We start from the raw sequence: 22640 nt of genomic DNA on the forward strand, positions 1-22640 counted from the left end.
CTCCCTCTCTCCCTCCCTCCCTCCCTCCCTCCCTCCCTCCCTCCCTCTCTCCCTCTCTCCCTCCCTCCCTCTCTCTTCCGTCTCTCTCTACCTAACCCCTCTCTCTCTCTGTGTGTGTGTGTCTCTCTCTCTTCCGTGTCTCTCTACCTAACCTCCTCTCTCTGTGTGTGTGTGTCTCTCACTCTGTGTAGCCTGCGCCAGAGAACTTTGACCCAATGTGGTTTTGAGGAGAGATGGGAATATGCACGGGACTCCAATGGCATGTGCACAGACACACACTGTACAAACTCACTTGGAGACCTTGCGGCTGGCAGGCTGGTGTTTGAACTGCAGATTTCCATACTCTGTCTCAGCTCCCTAGAAAGGGGAGAAGAGGACAGTGAGTGTTAGACATGATGGGTGGTATAAGGTGAGTCAATGTGCAGAATTAAGTCATAGTCTTATTAACAATTTCCCAGAAATTTAGCAATTTCCATTAACAATTTCAACCTTTGTCAATGTTCATATTTTACAAAGCAGTGTCTGATAAGACATCTGTCTGGAGAACAGAAGAACATGCACAACAACAGTGGAAAGTATATATTGACACTGTGTCAGCTGATATCTGAGTCTCTCTGCTGTCTTGTTGTTGTTAGTTTCTGAAATGTTGTTTTTCAACACAGTTTGTCAATAGACATATATTGTAGCCAGTGCACTTCGAAGAAGAGAACAATATATATTTCATTCCATATTACCCATATTCCTCTCCCTTCTATTGCAAACCCCCCCCCCCCCCCCCTCCCTCACCTTGTTGTAGGTCTTGGATGCCTCTATGTACTCAGAGACGGCCAGGTAGATGAACTTGTACTGGGCCTCAGTCTGCACCATGCCTGACCGCTGGTCTCGCACCATCTGGATGCTCTTCTGGATGTCTATGTCACAGTCCAGACCTATGGACAACCAGGAGGTTAGAATCACAATCAACAAAAAAACAGTGTCATTCTACAGTGATGACAGGCATTACAAGGATCATGGGACAAAAGAGCCATAATAAGATACAGTATAAATCATAAAGATGTGAAGAAATGCAGGAACTTTGGTAATGAAAGAGACTCACCTTTAGTGTCGATGGTCTCGATGATCATGTCGATCACCACAATGGTGCCAGTTCGGCCTATTCCAGCACTACACAGAAACACAACACAAACAGAGTGGTTGGAGGGACAACTGGCAGTACACTACAATGTGATTGGACTCAATGCAATTCACTGAAATGAATTAACTGTATTGAAACAGAATTTCTAGACCAGTATTGATCATCTAAGTCATTCTGTGATCGGAGGTGTAAAGTGTTCATGGACAAATGGAGAGGGATTTGTCATGTTGTCACACTAACAGATGTCTCAGCCAGGGGATGACCACTTTACACACACGTGACTGTGACAGTTTGGTTATATTATAAAGACCAGTGGATTGGAGAAGAACTTTGTCCCTATGGATGTCTTTCAGTGCAAAGGAAATAGTTTTTGTCATTAAACTGTACTGCAACAGCGTTGTAAACACTCTATACACTATTGTGCTGTACTTATGTCTGCTTACATAACAAATAGTCACGGGACCAACAACATACAAGAGTACAAGAACCCTCCCTATTCTTGATATCACAAGGGGAAAATTCCTATAGTATAAACTGTCAGTTGACTTAAAATGCTGAGTACCGCAACTAGGGTTGCACATTTTGGGGAATATTCAGAGGTGGTAACTTTCCGTCGGAATTAACGGGAATATATGGGAATTAACGGAAATATATACAAATCAATATGAATACCATTTAAATGTAGATGTTTTTTGCATTGGATATATTTACTATATCATATGGAGACAGAAACATAAACCTTTTACCTTATCATAAGTAGGCATAATTGTAAATTATTAAATCCTTCCAATAGAAATAAAAAAACGATTTAGTTACGAATTGAACTTTAATTAAATGAGTTGGCTTTTCACATGGGATGATTTCACGGAACAACAAAAAACAGCATATAAAAAAGAAAGGAGGACCAAGGACCTCTTCATATCATTAATTAAAATGCCTTTATTAGTATGACATGTTCAATAGAAACAACGTTTTTTATTTAAACCTACGCGTTTCGGCTGCATGGCCTTCGTCAGGGAGTACAAAAAAAAAAAGGAATACAATGTCCTCTTTTTAACAGCTTTTCCAATTAGCCCTAATTAGAAGAGGGAGTGGTTACAAAATTGATTGGACACACCTAGTAAGCAATACTGTACACATTAAAAGGTGAAATACTGTAGCTATGTTATCATAAAAATACAACTCCAAGCTAGAAGTATCAGGACACTTAAAGGTAGTTCTAACCTTAAATATGACTGGGACAAGTGTCAAGAATAAGAAAGCAATATATTCCATAGTACACTAGAACACAGCAAAACATGAACAACAGTCTAAACATAGCGGAGGGCAATTGAGCAAATCGTCCACTAGATGACAGCAAATGGACCTATCACAACCATACAGGAAGGGTGAGAAATTCATATCTTCATTTAAACCAGGGTATTTAGTGGCCTGTAGTTTGTAAATCCAAAAACATTCCCTTTGGTTTAACTGTTTAAGACGGTCCCCTTTTCTAATAGAGGCCGGAATATTGCCCGGATGGCCCCAAATTGCCCGGATGGCCCCAAATTTGCCCGGATGGCCACCAATTTTTCAACCCTTGTATTGGTCAGCCTGTTGCGTGCTTTGGTGTGTGTGTTCCCAAACAAGGACCAGTTGTGCTCTGAGGCGGCTGATGTTGATGGGATTTGGAGGAGGATGGAGGCAACAGGGGAAAAAGCCTCAGATCCACAAAGTCCCTTCCACCAGGTGGCTGATGAGATATGTTAGCACTTAGCACGACTGCCATATTGCATCTCCATGCCAAAGCCCTTGCTTGGAAGTGTACTTTGCCAGACTGCCAAGAACCTTGCCCTCATCCAGGCCAAGGTGGCGAAAGACAGTAGTGATGACACCATAGGCCTGGTTGATCTCTGCACCAACATGTACGCTGTGGCGTGTATGGGCTTCAGACAGAAGTCTTCACGCTTTTTGATGTATTTCAGAACTGCAGTTTCCTCTGCTTGGAGCAACAGTGAAGTGGCCAGGGCAGTACGGATTTCTTCTCTTACATCTACAAGCAGAGTCTGAACATCAGACAGGATGGCATTGTCTCCCTCAATCCGTGTCATGGCTATTGCTATAGGTTTCAGGAGTTTCAGGCTGCTTACCACTCTTTCCCAAAATACATCATCCAGGAAGATCCTCTTGATGGGGCTGTCCATATCAGCAGACTGTGATATGGCCATTTCTTGGAGAGACTCCTTCCATCCAGAAGACTGTCAAACATGATGACAACACCACCCCAACGGGTGTTGCTGGACAGCATCAATGTGGTGCTCTTATTCTTCTCACTTTGCTTGGTGAGGTAGATTGCTGCTGTAACTTGATGACCCTTCACATACCTAACCATTTCCTTGGCTCTCTTGTAGAGTGTATCCATTGTTTTCAGTGCCATAACGTCCTTGAGGAGCAGATTCAATGCATGAGCAGCACAGCCAATGGGTGAGATGTGAGGGTAGGACTCCTCCACTTTAGACCAAGCAGCCTTCATGTTTGCAGCATTGTCTGTCACTAGTGCAAATACCTTCTGTGGTCCAAGGTCATTGATGACTGCCTTCAGCTCATCTGCAATGTAGAGATCGGTGTGTCTGATGTCCCTTGTGTCTGTGCTCTTGTAGAATACTGGTTGAGGGGTGGAGATGATGCAGTTAATTATTCCTTGCCCACGAACATTCGACCACCCATCAGAGATGATTGCAATACAATCTGCTTTCTCAATGATTTGCTTGACCTTCAATTGAACTCTGTTGAACTCTGCATCCAGCAAATGAGTAGATAAAGCATGTCTGGTTGGAGGGGTGTATGCTGGGCGAAGAACATTCAGAAATCTCTTCCAATACACATTGCCTGTGAGAATCAGAGGTGAACCAGTTGCATACAGAGCTCGAGCAAGACATTCATCAGCATTTCTCTGACTACGTTCCTTCATTGAGTCAAAAAAATTCATTCCAAGAGGACCATGAGCTGTTGCTATCGATAAGGTGTCTGATTCATCATTTTCACCTCGAATAGAAGTAGAGGGACTTTTGTCAGAGGTTGCTTAATGTGAGTGCAGAGGGAACTTTATGCACTTGGCCAGATGGTTCTGCATCTTTGTTGCATTCTTCACATATGATTTGGCACAGTATTTACAAATGTACACAGCTTTTCCTTCTACATTAGCTACAGTGAAATGTCACCACACATCAGATAGTGGCATTTTCCTGTAGAGATTAGAAAAAAATGAGTAAAAAAACAAAAAACAATTTCATGTACAGATAAATAGTTAAGCAGATAGATTAAACAACTCCTTTGTAAGATAAATGTTTTAAAATGAAACATGTATGGAAACAGGTGAATTAGCAGGCTAAAGCAAGCTAAAACCCACATGGTAGCAAAAACTAACTAGCAGAAATTGTTAACAAGTTAGAAATTATTTAAACACACTTTCTGTTGGCTACTATTTACTAGTTAACAAAAAATCATGTATGTCCTATAAAATATATTCACCCCACCCAGTATTGTAATCAAAACTTACCAGAAAGCATGTAGTCCTTGGCTCAGACAATGTAGTAGTGTGGGCTCAATAGCATCTCATTAGTGTGTAAGATCTTGAGGATCAGCTGTACATGTGATGGAAGAATACAATGTGCATGCAGAGGGTTCCAATTCCATTGAGTTGGGGATAGTAGAACCAAAATATGCCACAAGACCTAGAATTTCCTTATGTGTATCCCACGAAAAAAGGTTCACCGTTATAAGCCAACTTCTTTGATGAATTTAAGCAAAATTCCCAGGCTTAATTTCCGATGGAAATTTCCAGGAAAATTCTGGAAATTTACCGGAACGTTTCCGACACTTTGCAACCCTAACCGCAACTAATCTTAACAACTAATCTTAATCCTGGAAAAACAACAAAATCTGAAGTTCTTATCATGTATTCTAGACAATGGAGAATGGATAGAACTGACACTTATCTTCCTGAATACAGCTGGAATATAGCAAGAATACAGCTGGAAGATAGCTAGAATATACCTGCAGTGGATGATCATTGGCCCGGCGTTGGTGAACTCGGCCTGTTTTGAGTTGACCTGAGTGAGGAAGCTGAGCACCCCTCCTGGCTCCTCGGGAACTCCATGGTCGGGCCAGCTCAGGTACTGGTAGTGCCAGATAGTGCGGACCAAGTCCGACTGGGACAGACGAGGAGGAGAGGAGGAGAGAGGAAAGAGACAAAGAGGAGAGACATGAGTAATACTGTAAACTCAGCTAATCTGTGACTGCAGTGATGACCGAGGTAACAGTGATGACAGAGGTAACAGTGATGACATAGATGACAGTGATGATAACAGTACAGTGGTGACAATGGTAACAGTGATGACAGTGAAGATAATGGTAACAGTGGTGATAGTGATGATATGACAGTATTGGAGATGACAGAGGTGTTAACAGTAATGACAATGATGGTAGTGATGACAGAGATAACAGTGATGACAGAGAACAGTGATGACAGAGGTAACAATGATGACAGTAGTAACAATGATGACAGAGGTAACAATGATGACAGTGGTAACAGAGGTAGGAGAGGTGATGATGAGTGGAGCCAGCAGGTGGTACCTACCTGATCCAGAGGGGAGATCTCCATAACCCTGATCTTGTAGTCAGTGGCATCTCTCTCAGAGACACAAGTGACCACATACGGCCCCACCTCTTTGGAGCCCTGCATTTCTGGCCAGTATGGCACGCATTTATTCTGCATAAACAAACATGGAGAAATGGTTTGAGGAAAATGAGATGGGTAGTTTATACTATGTTATAATATTAAAATCATACAATGTAAAAGAAAATGCTTTCATATTCTCAGTAACACTCTTAAGTCACTAACCCGTCCCTTCTCGACCTCCCTGGTTGTCATGACGATGACCCTTGTCCTCTCCTGCCACACCATCTGCCAGAAATCGTTGACAGTTGTTGCAAGGCAGCCCTGACAGGCGATGTACACCTTCTGGTCACCGGGCTCCTGCAGCTTATTCTACAACGAGACGGAGAAAGTTTGTAAAATATGTAAAATATTGTCTACATGGAGACAAAGCCCATTGCAATTATAGTCTCTGATCATATTAATTAAAACATAATCATGTTTAGACTTGTTATGGATTCATAACAGTGGTTTATCATTTGATGTTGAGACTACAAGGTGACATAACATGTACTTACTGTCACATAGTTGCCATTGATGTAATCTGAGCCAATGATATCGGGGTCTCCAGATGACAGAATGACCCTGGTCTCATCAACTGGGAGGAGAATAGGATGAGTGTAGAGATGGAAGGATGTGAGAGAGAGATGAGGGGATGTATCAGACAGAGATAATATAAATGGAAGAGAAAATGTAAAGAAGATGGGTAAAAGATAAGAGGCTATATCATTGCACTTTAGAAGTAGATGCTCTTACAGGGAAGGATGTTCTTATATCGGTTTTTGCTTTTGTTTTCTGGTCTCATCCCTTCTTCTCTGCTCTTCTTCACCTTTGTCTCCTGCTTTTGAAGGGCCTGAAAAGAACAAGAAAGAGAGAGAAGGAGAGAAAGAGAAGGATAGTCATTGTAAGCTCAATACAATTTTAAAAACATCAACAAGCATTCAATTACTTAACCAACAGTATAGAGGGGCCTTTAAACGGGTCACTTCTTGAAAATAAAAATACCCTTTAACAGCCATGACATTTCTCAACCATTTTTAAGTGACACCTTAAAGCTATTCTCTAATGACAAATGTTTAATTTGTTCCACAGTACTGCCACAGACTAAAGCAGGGGTTCCCAAACTTTTTCACTCTGGGCCCCCCTTCCAGCATTGGGGAACATCCCGGGCCCCGCGCGCACACCACATCTATTTCTATGGGCACAAGCACTGTTCATGACACAAACTGTTCAAACCCCTCTTGTTGGTGGAGAGAATTTTGCAAGTTTAAAGCTCATTTCCTGCAATTCTACACATTTTGTCATGGGGTGCAAAGAAAATGTAGCAGTTTTAAAGCAACTTTTTCTTGCAATTCTATACATTTTGCCACGTCTACAGTGTATTTATGTGATATTTGAGTGACAAAAAAAATACAACAATATCTATGGGCTAAAAAAACTAAATTAAAAAACATCTGACATGGGCTAGTTGATCTGGACATTTCTGACAAGTTATAAATAGCTCTCTAAGGTCTGCAATGACTGACACGACAAGAGGAACTTGACTCTTTCAAGAGTAAGTTTAAAACTGGACTGAGTTCACTTTAAAAATATATGTATGTTTTTTTTAATGCCGACCCCACAGTTTGGGAACCACTGGACTAGAGGAAAGAGTTTTTCCCCATGGAGCTCTTGAATCAACAGGGAATAAAGTCAGTAGAGCTCCCTCTAGTGGAGTACTAGAGGGTGTCTCTAATGTGTCTCTAATGTGTCTCTAATTACATATAGATATCTGGGGACAGGCTATACAGTTTAGTGGATAAGCCCCATCTTGATCTGGGTGACTTCAGTTGTTTTTACCTTGAGCCATTTCAGGTCATCAAAGTGAGAGTGATGAGCACAGGATGGGAGTTTGAGAGTAATCCTGACTACAGGATGGGAGTTTGAGAGTAATCCCGACTACAGGATGGGAGTTTGAGAGTAATCCTGACTACAGGATGGGAGTTTGAGAGTAATCCTGACTACAGGATGGGAGTTTGAGAGTAATCCTGACTACAGGATGGGAGTTTGAGAGTAATCCTGACTACAGGATGGGAGTTTGAGAGTAATCCTGACCACAAGGATGGGAGTTTGAGAGTAATCCTGACTACAGGATGGGAGTTTGAGAGTAATCCCGACTACAGGATGGGAGTTTGAGAGTAATCCCGACTACAGGATGGGAGTTTGAGAGTAATCCTGACTACAGGATGGGAGTTTGAGAGTAATCCTGACTACAGGATGGGAGTTTGAGAGTAATCCTGACTACAGGATGGGAGTTTGAGAGTAATCCTGACTACAGGATGGGAGTTTGAGAGTAATCCTGACTACAGGATGGGAGTTTGAGAGTAATCCTGACTACAGGATGGGAGTTTGAGAGTAATCCTGACCACAAGGATGGGAGTTTGAGAGTAATCCTGACTACAGGATGGGAGTTTGAGAGTAATCCTGACTACAGGATGGGGAGTTTGAGAGTAATCCTGACTACAGGATGGGAGTTTGAGAGTAATCCTGACCACAAGGATGGGAGTTTGAGAGTAATCCTGACTACAGGATGGGAGTTTGAGAGTAATCCTGACTACAGGATGGGGAGTTTGAGAGTAATCTTGACTACAGGATGGGAGTTTGACAGGATTGTGTCGAGGCACAGATCTGGGGAAGGGTACTTAAACATTTCTGCAGCATTGAACGTCCCCAAGAACACAGTGCCCTCCATAAAAGAAGAAGTTTGGAACCACCAAGACTCGTCCTAGAACTGGCCGCCCAGGAAAACTGAGCAATCGGGGGTGAAGGGCCTTGGTCAGGGAGGTGACCAAGAACCCGATGGTCGCTCTGACAGAGCTCCAGAGTTCCTCTGTGGAGATGGGAGAACCTTCCAGAAGGACAACCATCTCTGCAGCACTCCACCAATCAGGCCTTTATGGTAGAGTGGGCAGACAGAAGCCACTCCTCAGTAAAAGGCACATGACAGCCCGCTTGGAGTTTGCACCTAAAGACTCTCAGACTATGAGTCTGATGAAACCAAGATTGAACTCTTAGGCCTGAATGCCAAGCGTCACGTCTGAAGGAAACCTGGCACCATCCCTACAGTGAAAAAAGTTTTTTTTACAAATGTATAAAAAATGGTGCACGCGCGTGCCCGGTGTAGTCAGAATGTTAGTGTGTCTGTGTTTGACCATTTGGTTGGTCATATAAGCTGTGTATGTAATGTGCCTTTACTCTTGTGCAACATGGTGAAACATTTTGAAACATGTTCCGTTGGACAAGTCAAAGTGAGAGTGTTGCAAGGAAAAACTATAATCAAATGGTTAAAGGTCTCACAACTACAGCCATACGAAGTAGACTGCAAGAACCATAGACCACTTTTAGCCACCTTGCTAGAATTCGTTACATAACATACTTTTTGAAAATTCATAACATGTAGTACGTTTTGCAAATTCGTAAAATGTAATAATAATTGTAATTCATAACATATCATATAAAATGGGTGATGGTCACCCACAAATGAATACATACCATAAGAAACTTTGAATCTCATACTAAATGGAGTGTCTGGAATTGACATCCATAATAATCTGAAATGCTCTGAGACCAGGTTGAGTAAAGAGAGGAAGAGGATAAGAAGGGTTGTTCAAAACATCACATCTTCCTTCCATCAAAAACTTCATCGACTTACATCAAACTCCTCCCAGAATCCTGCTTTGCTCTTCTTGTCTCCCTCGTTCTCTCTCTCAGCCGTCTGGTCCAGCAGCCTCACTCTGCTGTCAATGTCTGCTGCATTCACTCTGGTGGAGAAGTAGGGCTGAAGGAGAGAAGGATGGAGTGGACAGGAAAGAGGAGAGGAGAAGAAGTCAAGATTTGTTCGGATATGGCTCTATCTTGTCATTCAGGTGATCTTTAACCCATTATAAGATACAGTATCTCCGATCTGTGTAAGGTTGTAACTTGACTGCAACACTCACGGTGACTTTGTGACCTGTATGGGGTTACAACTGTAAGTCCTGTAAGTCTTTACCTGTTTGAGGTGCACCCAGGTTCCAGACATCTCCTCGATGCCTTTGCGTTTGTAGTGCTCCATCAGGTCAGCCAGGGTGTCAAACATCTCTGTGCCTCCCACCGTGTACCGGTCATTCTATTTATAGAAATATATGACAAAATGGGTCCCATTATGCCTGGCGAAAACCAAACACTGCATTCCACAGTAAGAACCCTATACCAACGGTCAAGCATGGTGGTGGCAGTGTGATGGTTTGGGGATACTTTGCTGCCTCAGGACCTGGACCACTTGCCTTATTAATAGAAGGAACCATGAATTCTGCTCTGTATCAGAGAATTATACTGGAGAATGTCAGGCCATCCGTCTGTGAGCTGAAGTGCAGCTGGGTCATGCAGCAAGACAATGATCCAATACAAACAATCAAGGCATGAAAATGGCTAAAAAGCAACACATTTGAAGTTTTGGAATGGCCTAGTCAAAGTCCAGACCTAATCTCAATTGGGATGTTGTGGAAGAACTTGAAACGAGCAGTTGATGCTTGAAACCCACAAATGTTGCTGAGTTAATGTAGTTCTGTATGCAAGAGTGGGCCAAAATTCCTCCACAGCGATGTGAGACTGATCAACAACTACAGGTGGAATTTGGTTGCAGTCATTGCGGCTAAAGGTGACACAACCAGTTACTGAGTGTAAGGGTGACGCATAACTATGTCAATGAAATAAATAAAATAAGTATCAATTTGTTTTCTAATTTGTAAACTCAGGTTTCCGTTATCTAATATTAGGTCTTGGTTGAAGATCTGATAGCATTCAATGTCAAAAATATGTAAAAATAGAGAAAATCAGAAATGGGGCAAATACTTTTTCACAGCACTATATATATATGTATATATACAGTACCAATCAAAAGTTTGGACACACCTACTCATTCCAGTTTTTCTTTATTTTTACTGTTTTCTACATTGTAGAACAATTGTGAAGACATAAAAACTATGAAATAACACATATGGAATCATGTAGTAGCAAAAAAAGTGTTGAGCAAAATCAAAATATATTTTATATTTTATATTCTTCAAAGTAACCACCCTTTGCCTTGATGACAACTTTGCTGTCACGTATACTCCCTCTCCGGCCTCTAGGTCATCAGGCTGCTGATTATCCCGCACACCTGTCACCATCGTCTCGCGCACCTGCGCCTCATGACACTCACCTGGACTCCATCACCTCCTTGATTATCTTCCCTATATCTGTCACTCCCCTTGGTTCATTCCTCAGGTGTTATTGACTCTGTTTTCATGCCGATGCGTTTTTGTTTTGTGTTCATAGTTTATTTTATTTATTAAAACACTCACTCCCTGAACTTGCTTCCCGACTCTCAGCACACTCGTTACATTTGCACACTCTTGGCATTCTCTCATCCAGCTTCATGAGGTAGTCACCTGCAATGCATTTCAATTAACAGGTGTGCTTTGTTAAAAGTTAATTTGTGGAATTTCTTTCGTTCCTAATGCGTTTGAGCCAATCAGTTGTGTTGTGACTAGGTAAGGCTGGTATACAGAAGATAGCCCTATTTGGTAAAAGACCAAGTCCATATTATGGCAAGAACAGCCGAAATAAGCAAAAAGATATGACAGTCCATTACTTTAAGACATGAAGGTCAGTCAAATCAGGAACATTTCAAGAACTTTGTAAGTTTCTTCAAGTGCAGTCGCAAAAACCATCAACTGCCTCTCATGAGGACTGCCACAGGAAAGGAAGATCCAGAGTTACCTCTGCTGCAGAGGATAAGTTCATTTTAGTTACCAGCCTCAGAAATTGCAGCCCAAATAAATGCTTCACAGAGTTCAAGTAACAGACACATCTCAACATCAACTGTTCAGAGGAGATCACGTGAATCAGGCCTTCATGGTTGAATTGCTGCAAAGAAATCACTACTAAAGAGACTTGCTTAGGCCAAGAAGCACGAGCAATGGACATTAGTCCAAATTTGAGATTTTTGGTTCCAACCACCTTGTCTTTGTGAGACGCAGGTGAATGGATGATCTCCGCATGTGTGGTTCCCACCGTGAAGCACGGAGAAGGAGGTGGATGGTGTGGGGGTGCTTTGCTGGTGACACTGTCAGTGATTTATTTAGAATTCAAGGCACACTTAACCAGCATGGCTACCACAGCATTCTGCAGCGATACACCATCCCGTCTGGTTTGTGCTTAGTGGGAATATCATTTGTTTTTCAACAGGACAATGACCCAACCCACATCCAGGCTGTGTAAGGGCTATTTGACCAAGAAAGGGAGTGATGGAGTGCTGCATCAGATGGCCTGGCCTCCACAATCACCCAACCTTAACCCAATTGAGATGGTTTGGGATGAGTTGGACCGCAGAGTGAAGGAAAAGCAGCCAACAAGTGCTCAGCACCTGTGGGAACTTCTTCAAGACTGTTGGGAAAGAATTCCAGGTGAAGCTGGTTGAGAGAATGGAAAGAATGCGCAAAGCCGTCATCAAGGCAAAGGGTGGTTACTTTGAAAAATCTAAAATAGATTTTGATTTGTTCAACACTGTTTTGGTTACTACATGATTCAATATGTGTTATTTCCTCATTTATGTCTTCAATATTATTCTACAATGAAAATAGTAAAAATAAGGAAAAACCCTTGAATGAGTTGGTGTGTCCAAACGTTTGACTGTTACTGTATATAAACACACTCTCTCACACACACACACACACACACACACACACACACACACACACACACACACACACACACACACACACACACACACATAATGTTTTGTTGGTAACTGTGGTTTTGGGTCTTTGGTTATGTTTAGCACGTGAAAACAAATTTCCACATAAGAGGGAAATAAATGTTATCTAATATGATACAGCCAGTGTACTTCATGCATTTAAAGGCATGCGCCGGTACTTTGGTGACTAGTAAGTATTTTTTAGACCTCGCGCTTTGGGCCGGATGTGTCAATCTATAGTTCATGCATAATCTATGAGCAAAATTGCCATTTTACCTCAATTAGCTACGAAATTTCTAGTTTGAAAGAGACTGTTTTCTGGAAGCTGTGCTGCACCAATTTCCATACATTTACAACTCACGTGGTCAAACCCCCTAGCAATTCAAGTTTCAGTCAATGAGCTTCAGCCCCTTGCCATTTGAGTGACAGCTAACAAGACTCACATACACATTAGAGAGAGAGAGAGAGAGAGAGAGAGAGAGAGAGAGAGAGAGAGAGAGAGAGAGAGCAATGACATGGTGCACATATCTGCCCATTTGCGACATAGTATGCAATTTCCAGGACCACTTTTGGCTCATGGGCGCTACTTTCAGAACCACTAGTTTAAAAGTAAACAAAAGTACCCGGAAAATATCTTTAATGTACTTCCTATTAGCTATTAAGAAATGCACCTGATGCTTGCTCCTGGTAGGGCCTGTGCCAGGACTCAATGACCTCTGTGATAATCTTCTGACCCTGAATTCTCCAGACTCCAGCCCTACAATGCTTCTCATTCAAATCCGCCTCATGTCTGCAATGAGATGAACCACAGCTAAAAATAACCTAACCATGATGGTGCTGCTGATCATGTTGAATCTACGAAAAGGAGGTTTGGGAATGAATGCAGTTAGTTACAGTCTAGCTCTGCACTTGGAAATAACTATGCTATTTTTTATTTCTAGTGGTAGTTACTGTACACACATGAATATAAAGTATTTAATTGTGAATACCAATTCTCATGCATTTTATCGGAATCGTATATGCATTTTCACACATCACCTAAGGGTCCAAATAAATACGTAACTAACTAATTAAAACATAACCGCTTGGCATACTTGTTTTTTAAGTAAAACTTTTGTAACCAGGAAGTGGTCAGTGATATCTATCAAACTCAAACCTCCATGTTCATATTGACTGGACTTTGCATAACTGTTTCTGTGCTGAGACAGTAGTGGTGGTGTGTTTGATGTTTGTCAGGTTTTCTCCTAGATGTTGGAAGCAGGAAGGTCATTCGTTGCATAAGAATAAACATTTTGGGGAAACTGAAAATTGGTCTGGTTTCATAACAAGATGTTCTCAGATATGAGAAAAACTATAGCAAAGATTACAATGTGAATTACAATAGGGAATGTGAGTGAATGTGTGAATGTGAGTTAGAGAGAGAAAAACACACGAACACTTTCACATGCTCGCACACACTCATGCACACACACTCATGCACGCATGCACACACACACAAACACACACACCTGGCACATGATCTTGATGTGTGAGACCCTCCTCCCTCCGCTGGTTGATTTGCTCTTCTCCTCAGTCAGAACAGACAGAACAAAGTCTCCAGGTTTGGACAGAGACTCCCGCACCAGGAAGGTACCCGGCTCGTCCCGTTCCCATAGCAACTTCTCTGCGTTGGGGCCTGACAGGTGTCCGTGATACCATCTGTATGGTGTATGACAGAGAAGGGGTCAATGAAGCTCTAATGGAAACATCACTATGCCCTACACCAGGGCTGGCCAACCCTCCTCCTGGAGAGCTGCTGTGAGTACAGGCTTTTACTCCAGCCCTGCTCTAACTCATCTGATTCAGCTAATCATGGTTGTAATAAGCAGCTCATAAAGTAGAAGCCAGTGTGTTAGAACAGGGCTGTATAGTACTATTCTGTAAAAGTATGGTTTGCAGTTTGTTCAGTGCTACCGGACAGACAGTGAAAGCGAGTGTAAATGTAATGTACTGTAACTGTTTTGCGTTGGAATGGAAAGTAGTAGAAGACTTTAATAAATGGTTGAGGACATTTTGGTAACTAATGTGTATTTACGGCCTGTGCCGATGCACTGTATGTGGGTTTATGCAACGTATTTCTGTCCTGTGAGTATAGTGTGTGTGAGTGTGTGTTTGCGTGCATGCGTCTGTGTGTCTGGGGGAGTTTACACTCGTTGGTATGGGGATCGTCTCTGACTGCTGCCTGCTGTTTAAATTTAGGCGCAGTTCTCGATTTCTTCATCTGAACTTCCTGCATTGCGGTCGGAAAATTCTGATGACAAGATTTCGTGGCTCAAGACAGCATGATATTAATAGCCTGAGCCCCACACAAACTACCCCCCCTCCTCATCCCACATCACCCCCCCTTCCTCACCCCATATCACCAATCCCCCCTTCCTCACCCCATATCACCCCACCCCCATTCCTCACCCCATATCACCAAACCCCCCCATACCTCACCCCATATCACCAAACCCCCCCATACCTCACCCCATATCACCAAACCCCCCCATACCTCACCCCATATCACCAAATCCCCCCATACCTCACCCCATATCCCCAAACCCCCCCATACCTCACCCCATATCACCAAACCCCCCCATACCTCACCCCATATCACCAAACCCCCCCATACCTCACCCCATATCACCAAACCCCCCCATACCTCACCCCATATCACCAAACCCCCCCATACCTCACCCCATATCACCAAACCCCCCCATACCTCACCCCAAAGTGCAGAATTTGAGGGTACTTTCAACGTTTAGAAATTGCAGCACTTTTTGTACATAGTCCCCCCAAATATTTGGCCCCATATTCCTAGCACGCAATGACTACATCAAGCTTGTGGCTCTACTAACTTGTTAGATGCATTTTCAGTTAGTTTTGGTTGTGTTTCAGATTATTTTGTGGAGTCACTTTTATTGTAAATAAGAATACATTATGTTTCTAAACACTTCTGCATTAATGTGGATGCCACCATGATTACGGATAATCATGAATGGACTGTGAATAATGATGAGTGGGAAAATTACAGAGGCATAAATATCATAGTATGACACCTCTGCATTAAAATGAGACCATAGAGTATACCATCACAGCAGTACCTGTGATATGGGTATCAAGAAAGAGATCAGAAAGACTGAAACAGAGCAAGAGTGAGATGGAGGTTAGGAGAGAGGAAGGTATTGAGGGTCTGGTCACTGTTTTCAAATGTGTCAAAACCTAAAGTTTCCAACCGCAGCAAGAAAGGGAAGTTAAACTGACAGCGAGAGAGAGAGAAAAGAGAGCGGGGAAAGGAGGGGCAGTGAGGGCAGAACATTAGGGATTTACACACACGCACACACACACGCACACACACGCACACACACGCCTCAAAGTAAAGGCCATAGAATGACCTTTCCTTCTGAAAGCTTTATGATCCTCAACATAAAGCGTTTAGATGAAGAAAGTATGAAATTACAAAATGGCTGGATGTCTCAGGAGCATTTTATATGATCTGCTTCAGTTTGATAAATAACATTTGAAATTCAGCAGAACAGTGAAAGCAGAGCACAGGCCTCTGAATGGTGAAGTTCGGGGATAGAGGTTTCAGGCAAGAGTACACGGACTTGACTGACTGACTCTGGTGGAATTAAGGGTTAAGGGTCAAGGTTAGAGTGCGCTGACCTCTCGGTGGTGGGGTCAGAGCAGTTGAAGGGGTATTTAAGCTCGATGATAGTGCCGTCTTTGTCCTGCAGGATCCCGTTCTCTGCAGTGTAGTGCTCCACCAGCTCGGACAGCGTGGCAAACTTCTCCCCTCCATACAGGTCGTAGAAGTCCCCTGTGTTTTGGATACGGATGTGGGTCACCAGCTCACCCACCCTGGGGTCAAAGATCAGGGGAGAGGGGACATTCATGGGCCAGTCAGTGACAGGAGACAATTCTTCCTAAGCTAGTTTTAAGTAAAACATTTTAAAGTAATGTAGCGAAAGAGAGATGCAGTGTATCTGTACCTGACAGAGGGCAAGACAAGGAGAGAGGAAAGGACGAGTGAGGAGAGATGATATACTATAAATCAAATTTAATAAAATCACATTTTCAAATCAAATGTTATTGGTCACATACACATCTAGCAGATGTTATTGCAGGTGTAGTGAAATTCTGTAGGTTAACATATAGTGCCTTCAGCAAGTATTCACACCCCTTGACTTTTTCCACATTTTATTGTTAGATCCTGAAATTCAAATTGATAACATTTTGATTTTTGGGTCACTGGTATGCACACAATACCCCATAATGTCAAAGTGGAATTATGTTTTTCAAATGTTTGACAAATGAATTACAAATAAATAGCTGAAAGGTCTTGAGTCAATAAGTATTACACTTCTTTGTTATGGCAAGCCTTTAATAAGTTCAGGAGTAAAATGTGCTTACCAAGTCACATAATAAGTTGCATGGACTCACTCTGTGTGCAATAATAGTGTTTAACACAATTTTTTAATGACTACATCATCTCTGTAACCCACACACACAATTATCTGTAAGGTCCCTCAGTCTGCCAGTGAATTTCAAACACAGATTCAACCACAAAGACCAGGGAGGTTTTTCAATGGCTTACAAAGAAGGGCACCTATTGGTTGATGCCTAAAAATATAAAAAGCAGACATTGAATATTCCTTTGAGCATTGTGAAGTTATTAATTACACTTTGGATGGTGTATCAAAACACCCAGTCACTACAAAGATACAAGCATCCTTCCTAACTCAGTTGCCAGAGAGGAAGGAAACCGCTCAGGGATTTCACCATGAGGCCAATGGTAACTTTATAACAGTTATAGAGTTTAATAGCTGTGATAGGAGAAAACGGAGGATGGATCAACAACATTGTAGTTATTTCACAATACTAAACTAATTGGCAGAGTGAAAACAAGGAAGCCTGTACAGAAAAACATGCATCTTGTTTGCAACAAGGCACTAAATAAAGTAGCACTGCAAAAAATGTGGCAAAGCAATTCACTTTATGTCCTGAAAACAAAGTGTTATGTTTGGGGCAAATCCAAAACAACACATTACTGAGTACCACTCTCCATATTTTCAAGCATAGTGTTGGCTGCATTATTTTATGGGTATGCTTGTACTCATTAAGGACTGGGGAGTTTGTCAGGATAAAAAAGAAACAGAATGGAGCTAAGCACAGGCAAAATCCTAGAGGAATGCCTGGTTCAGTCTGCTTTCTACCAGACACTGGGAGATGAATTCAGCTTTCAGAAGTACAATAACCTAAACTACAAGACCAAATCTACACTGAAAAAAAGACAGTGAATGTTCCTGAGTGGCCTTGTTATAGTTTTGGCTTAAATCTGCTTGATTTTGACTTATTTTTTAAATTTTTTTTAATTTAACATTTATTTAAAGAACAAATTCTTATTTACAATGACAGCCTACCCTGGCCAAACCTGGCCAGCTCCTAGAGACTTACCCAGAAAGACTCACAGCTGTAATCACTTCATTGACTCAGGGGGTTGAATACTTATCTAATCAAGTTACAGTTTATTAGTGTTTTACTTTTCTTTTTTTTTCCTTTTTGCAAATGTTACAATTTTTCTTCCACTTTGATATTCCAGATTATTTTGTGTAGATCGTTGACAAAAAATTACAATCCCACTTTGTACCACAACAAAATGTGGAAAAAGTCAAGGGATTTGAATACTTTCTGAAGGCGCTGTAGGTTGAGAAAAGGGGAGAGAAGGAGAGACAAAGAAGAAGAGAAAGAGATGGAGTATCTCCACCTGATGGGGAGAAAGGAGGAGAAAGAGATGGAGGATGTCCTAGCTGATGGAGAGAGAGAGATAGAGGATATCCTAGCTGATAGAGAAAGAGAGAGATAAGGACAAAGAAAGAGATGGAGTGTATTCCTACCTGACAGAGAGAGAGAAGTCTCCCTGGTTCTTCCTGCTGGGTCGGGCCAGGAAGCTGCCATGGACGCCCCGGCTCTTCAAAACAGACTCAGCATCCAAGCCAGAGATATCCCTGTGGAACCACCTGGATACACAGAGAGAAGCACATTACACACATACAGTTCAAAAGTTTGGGGTCACTTAGAAATGTCCTTGTTTTTGAAAGAAAAGCAAATTTTTTGTCCATTAAAATAGCATAAAATTGATGAAGGTGCCAGTGAGGCGTCTGTTTCTCAAACTAGACACTCTAATGTACTTGTCCTTTTGCTCAGATGTGCACCGGGGCCTCTCACTCCTCTTTGTATTCTGGTTAGAGCAGAGTTCCTCTGTCCAGTCTCTGTGTTATTTTGCCCATCTTAATCTTTTCTTTTTATTGGCCAGTCTGAGATATGGCTTTTTCTTTACAACTCTGCCTAGAAGGCCAGCATCCCGGAGTCGCCTCTTCACTGTTGACATTGAGACTGGTGTTTTGCGGGTACTATTTAATGAAGCTGTCAGTTGAGGACTTGTGAGGTGTCTGTTTCTCAAACTAGACACTCTAACGTACTTGTCCTCTTGCTCAGTTGTGCACCGGGGCCTCCCACTCATCTTTCTATTCTGGTTAGAGCCAGTTTGCGCTGTTCTGTAAAGGGAGTAGTACACAGCGTTGTACGAGATCAGTTTCTTGGCAAGTTCTCGCATTGAATAGCCTTCATTTCTCAGAACAAGAATAGACTGACGAGTTTCAGAAGAAAGTTCTTTGTTTCTGGCCATTTTGACCCTGTAATCGAACCCACAAATTCTGATGCTCCAGATACTCAACTAGTCTAAAGAAGGCCCGTTTTATTGCTTCTTTAATCAAGCAACAGTTTTCTAATGATCAATTAGCCTTTTAAAATGATAAACTTGGATTAGCTAACACAACATGCCATTGGAACACAGGAGTGATGGTTGCTGATAATGGGCCTCTGTACGCCTATGTAGATATTCCATAAAAAATCTGCCGTTTCCTGCTACAATAGTAATTTACAACATTATCAATGTCTACACTGTATTTCTGATCAATTTGATGTTATTTTAATGGACAAAAATGTTGCTTTTCTTTTAAAAACAAGGACATTTCTAAGTGACCCCAAACTTTTGAACGGTAGTGTAACCATACAGTATATACAAACCACACACACACAGATCAGACCACGCACATAAGCACATGCACACACAAATGGTTATGATCTGGCCCTGCCGCACCTGTCTACTGAGCCACATCATCTCTTTGATACTCAGTTCTTCCCTCGATGGGAAATTATATGAGACATGGTAATAAAGATGAGTTAAATCCCAATGTGTCTGTTAAATCGCATTTCAAATCCCTGCCTTCCATTAACAGGTCATAGATTAACACAGTACTAGGTAGAGAGCAGTCTACACAGCATTATTGCAACCTTTTTTAAGTATACGCTAGTATACAAGTATACAATATTGTTTCAAGAAAAATAACTAGCATAGCATTTGAATGGTAAAGTCTGACTAAGGCCTAAGAGATGACAAACAGACCACCTACCCACAAACCCACCTCACCACAAAGCACCAACTATTCATTCAATGGATACTATTCTACAGAACAACCTGCTGCTAACGATATCTGTTGCCAAGTGTCAGTGTAGTTGTAGCTACACAAGACATGGTAAAGATTTTGATAGTCAGAATTGGTCAGAATTGGGGGAACATTTCAAGATTTTGAAAAACTACTGCAAAATAGCTGGGAATTCTTACAGAGTTTAAAAACAAAACGTTACATGTGAACTACAAACACACAAGACAGCAGAAAAGACTAAAGAACAAAGTACTGATGGTAAAGAAACAGAGAGAACCAGTAAAAGAAAGAGAGAAGTTGACATCACGCGTTAGGTAAAGGCAGATCCAGACCACGGTTGAGCAACTGGGTGTAAGAGTCTTGAGAGGGGAGAGCTCAACTCACCGAACCATTTTCACCTTCACTTCTTCTGGGCCCAAAGAGAAGGAGACAGGATAGTGAGGGTACACTTACAGGTACAAATCATGTTTTACTTCCATTATCATCACTTTCTCTAACTGCCCTCCTCCACACATTAGTTTGCTGTATTTCTTCCTCCATTTATCTCATTCAACATCACATACGCAAAGAACACCATTCTAAACAACCTATCTTCTCTTCCTCTTTTACACCCACGCTCATCTGTTCATCAAACCCTCTTTCCTCCCTTACCCTTTTCTATATATCTCACGTTGGGTAGATAAGTAAACAATCTTACTGTTCTCAGCTCCTTCTGAAAACAAGTGACACTCTTGCTGACAGGCTTGTCTATGTCTTACCCTCCGTCCCTCCCCTCTTTTTTCTTTTTCTCTCTGTCGTTCTGTGACACTCTCTCACTCCTTCCTTCCTTTTTGTGTCTCTTTTCACAAAACAGTGAAAGCAAGAGACAGACAGGAACAAAAAAAGCTGACAGGCCGGAATCTCTTACTGATAGAGATACTTCATAAATGTCAACTCAATAAAAAAGCTTAGTATTCATCTTTAAAATTAAACTATAATTCTTTCTCTCTCCTTGCCTCAATCTAATGTCACATCTCTCTCTCTATCCCTTCAGAAGGATCATAGCACCATTAGTGTTTTGCAAACAGACACAGTCCAGTGAGATTACTCTGAATATGTCATACCATACACTGTTCTTCAATGAGATAATGAGGGAGGGAGAGAGAGAGAGAGAGAGAGAGAGAGGGGTAAGGTAAAGGTAAACTAAGGAACTGCATGTCTGCACACCACCACTATCAGGAATGAAAAACACACTAGTCCCTCCAGTATATACTGGTTAAACTAATCATACAGTTTTCTCTGTCCTTCTCATTCTCTCTCTTTCCTTCTAACCCACCTGTCCTCCACTCCTCCCCTCTTCTGTCTGAATGTCTGTTATCTTCTTTCAGCTGTGTGTGTGCACGTGTGTGTGTGTGTCTAACCTTTTGTGTGCCGTTTGTGTTTGATGCACAAAGGTCATGCTCACATTACACTTCCTTATTTTCAGAGTGCGACCTTCCCCCCGTGTGTCGCTCTCAAACCATTTACAACTGTGAGGTCATGACAACAAACTTACAAACTAACAACAAGCAACACACACACATAACTACAGTCATGATAGCAACTACACAACACTGTTCATGTGAGCAGCAATACAAGACATGTGAGCATGCTACAAGAAGAGGTGGGCTACATGTATACTAAAGGCTTGTCCACACTAGTCTGTTAGAGCTTGAAACTGAAACTACTCTTCCCACAATGCAACAGCCAGCTGGTGTGGCTACGGAAGCGGCATAGCAACCAAGCAGGGCTGTTTACAGCTTGATGTTACAGTGTGACTGCCTGTTCAAGTTAGTGTTACAAATTTCAATACAACCAACATGCAAAGCAGCAGAGCGGAGGTGGGGCGGCAGGGTAGCCTAGTGGTTAGAGCGTTGGATTAGTAACCGAAAGGTTGTAAATTCAAATCCCCGAGCTGACAAGGTACAATCTGTCCTTCTGCCCTTGAACAGGCAGTTAACCCACTGTTCCTAGGCCATCATTGAAAATAAGAATTTGTTCTTAACTGACTTGCCTAATTCAATGTATAGAAAATAAAAAAAGGTGATAGGTGTGGTTTAAAGCTCCTGATATGTAGTGGCTGGGGCTGCATATGTCTGAATGCCTTATCGTGTGTGGTGATATATATAAATGCATTATTATCAAATAATACCACATAAAGGTTAAATACATTTGTTTTTTGGACAGAGCCCCACCAATGGGAGAGGAAGTGGGAGACAGAGACAAACCCACTTTTGTGGGGGACTGATTAAATCTGAGATGTAGGAGCTGAGAGAGGAACGTCAGAACCCCATTGTGTTTTTCACACTGTAAAATCTACGATCTGAACACTAGAGGTGGAGGCTGATGAACCTATGAAGTTTGTTACACGTGAAGACAGCTGTGAAATTGTCCATCTTTCTCTCTGCTTTTCAGGCTCTGATGATACATGTACAGAGCTGAGAGCTGATGGGGAGAATGGCTTTCCCTGTTCAGTCATGTTGCCGTTGTGTATCATTTCTACAC

The 22640-nt window shown here is 41.9% G+C and overlaps 1 protein-coding gene across 4 annotated transcripts in view; it reads right to left on the reverse strand.

The window, feature by feature from the left end:
- The window catches only part of LOC129857222 (tyrosine-protein phosphatase non-receptor type 6-like), a 67502-nt gene that overhangs the window by 42853 nt on the left and 2009 nt on the right, over positions 1 to 22640 (reverse strand). The window contains exons 1-15 of one of the 4 annotated variants that reach the window (XM_055925263.1): positions 20815 to 20891; positions 20502 to 20523; positions 18507 to 18629; positions 16276 to 16470; positions 14097 to 14286; positions 9862 to 9978; positions 9523 to 9648; positions 6588 to 6684; positions 6350 to 6429; positions 6018 to 6164; positions 5754 to 5885; positions 5171 to 5325; positions 1097 to 1164; positions 787 to 929; positions 293 to 357 (exon numbers count right to left, since the gene is read on the reverse strand). In XM_055925263.1, the coding sequence (XP_055781238.1) occupies positions 293 to 357; positions 787 to 929; positions 1097 to 1164; positions 5171 to 5325; positions 5754 to 5885; positions 6018 to 6164; positions 6350 to 6429; positions 6588 to 6684; positions 9523 to 9648; positions 9862 to 9978; positions 14097 to 14286; positions 16276 to 16470; positions 18507 to 18629; positions 20502 to 20509 (1646 nt within the window). In that variant the 5' untranslated portion in view covers positions 20510 to 20523; positions 20815 to 20891. Of the gene's footprint in view, positions 1 to 292; positions 358 to 786; positions 930 to 1096; positions 1165 to 5170; positions 5326 to 5753; positions 5886 to 6017; positions 6165 to 6349; positions 6430 to 6587; positions 6685 to 9522; positions 9649 to 9861; positions 9979 to 14096; positions 14287 to 16275; positions 16471 to 18506; positions 18630 to 20501; positions 20524 to 20768; positions 20790 to 20814; positions 20892 to 22640 lie in introns of those variants that run through there. The other 3 variants (XM_055925261.1, XM_055925262.1, XM_055925260.1) reach the window with 3 other exon arrangements.

The sequence above is a fragment of the Salvelinus fontinalis genome, chromosome 6, assembly GCF_029448725.1.
Source record: "Salvelinus fontinalis isolate EN_2023a chromosome 6, ASM2944872v1, whole genome shotgun sequence".
In the NCBI taxonomy this organism is placed as follows: domain Eukaryota; kingdom Metazoa; phylum Chordata; class Actinopteri; order Salmoniformes; family Salmonidae; genus Salvelinus; species Salvelinus fontinalis.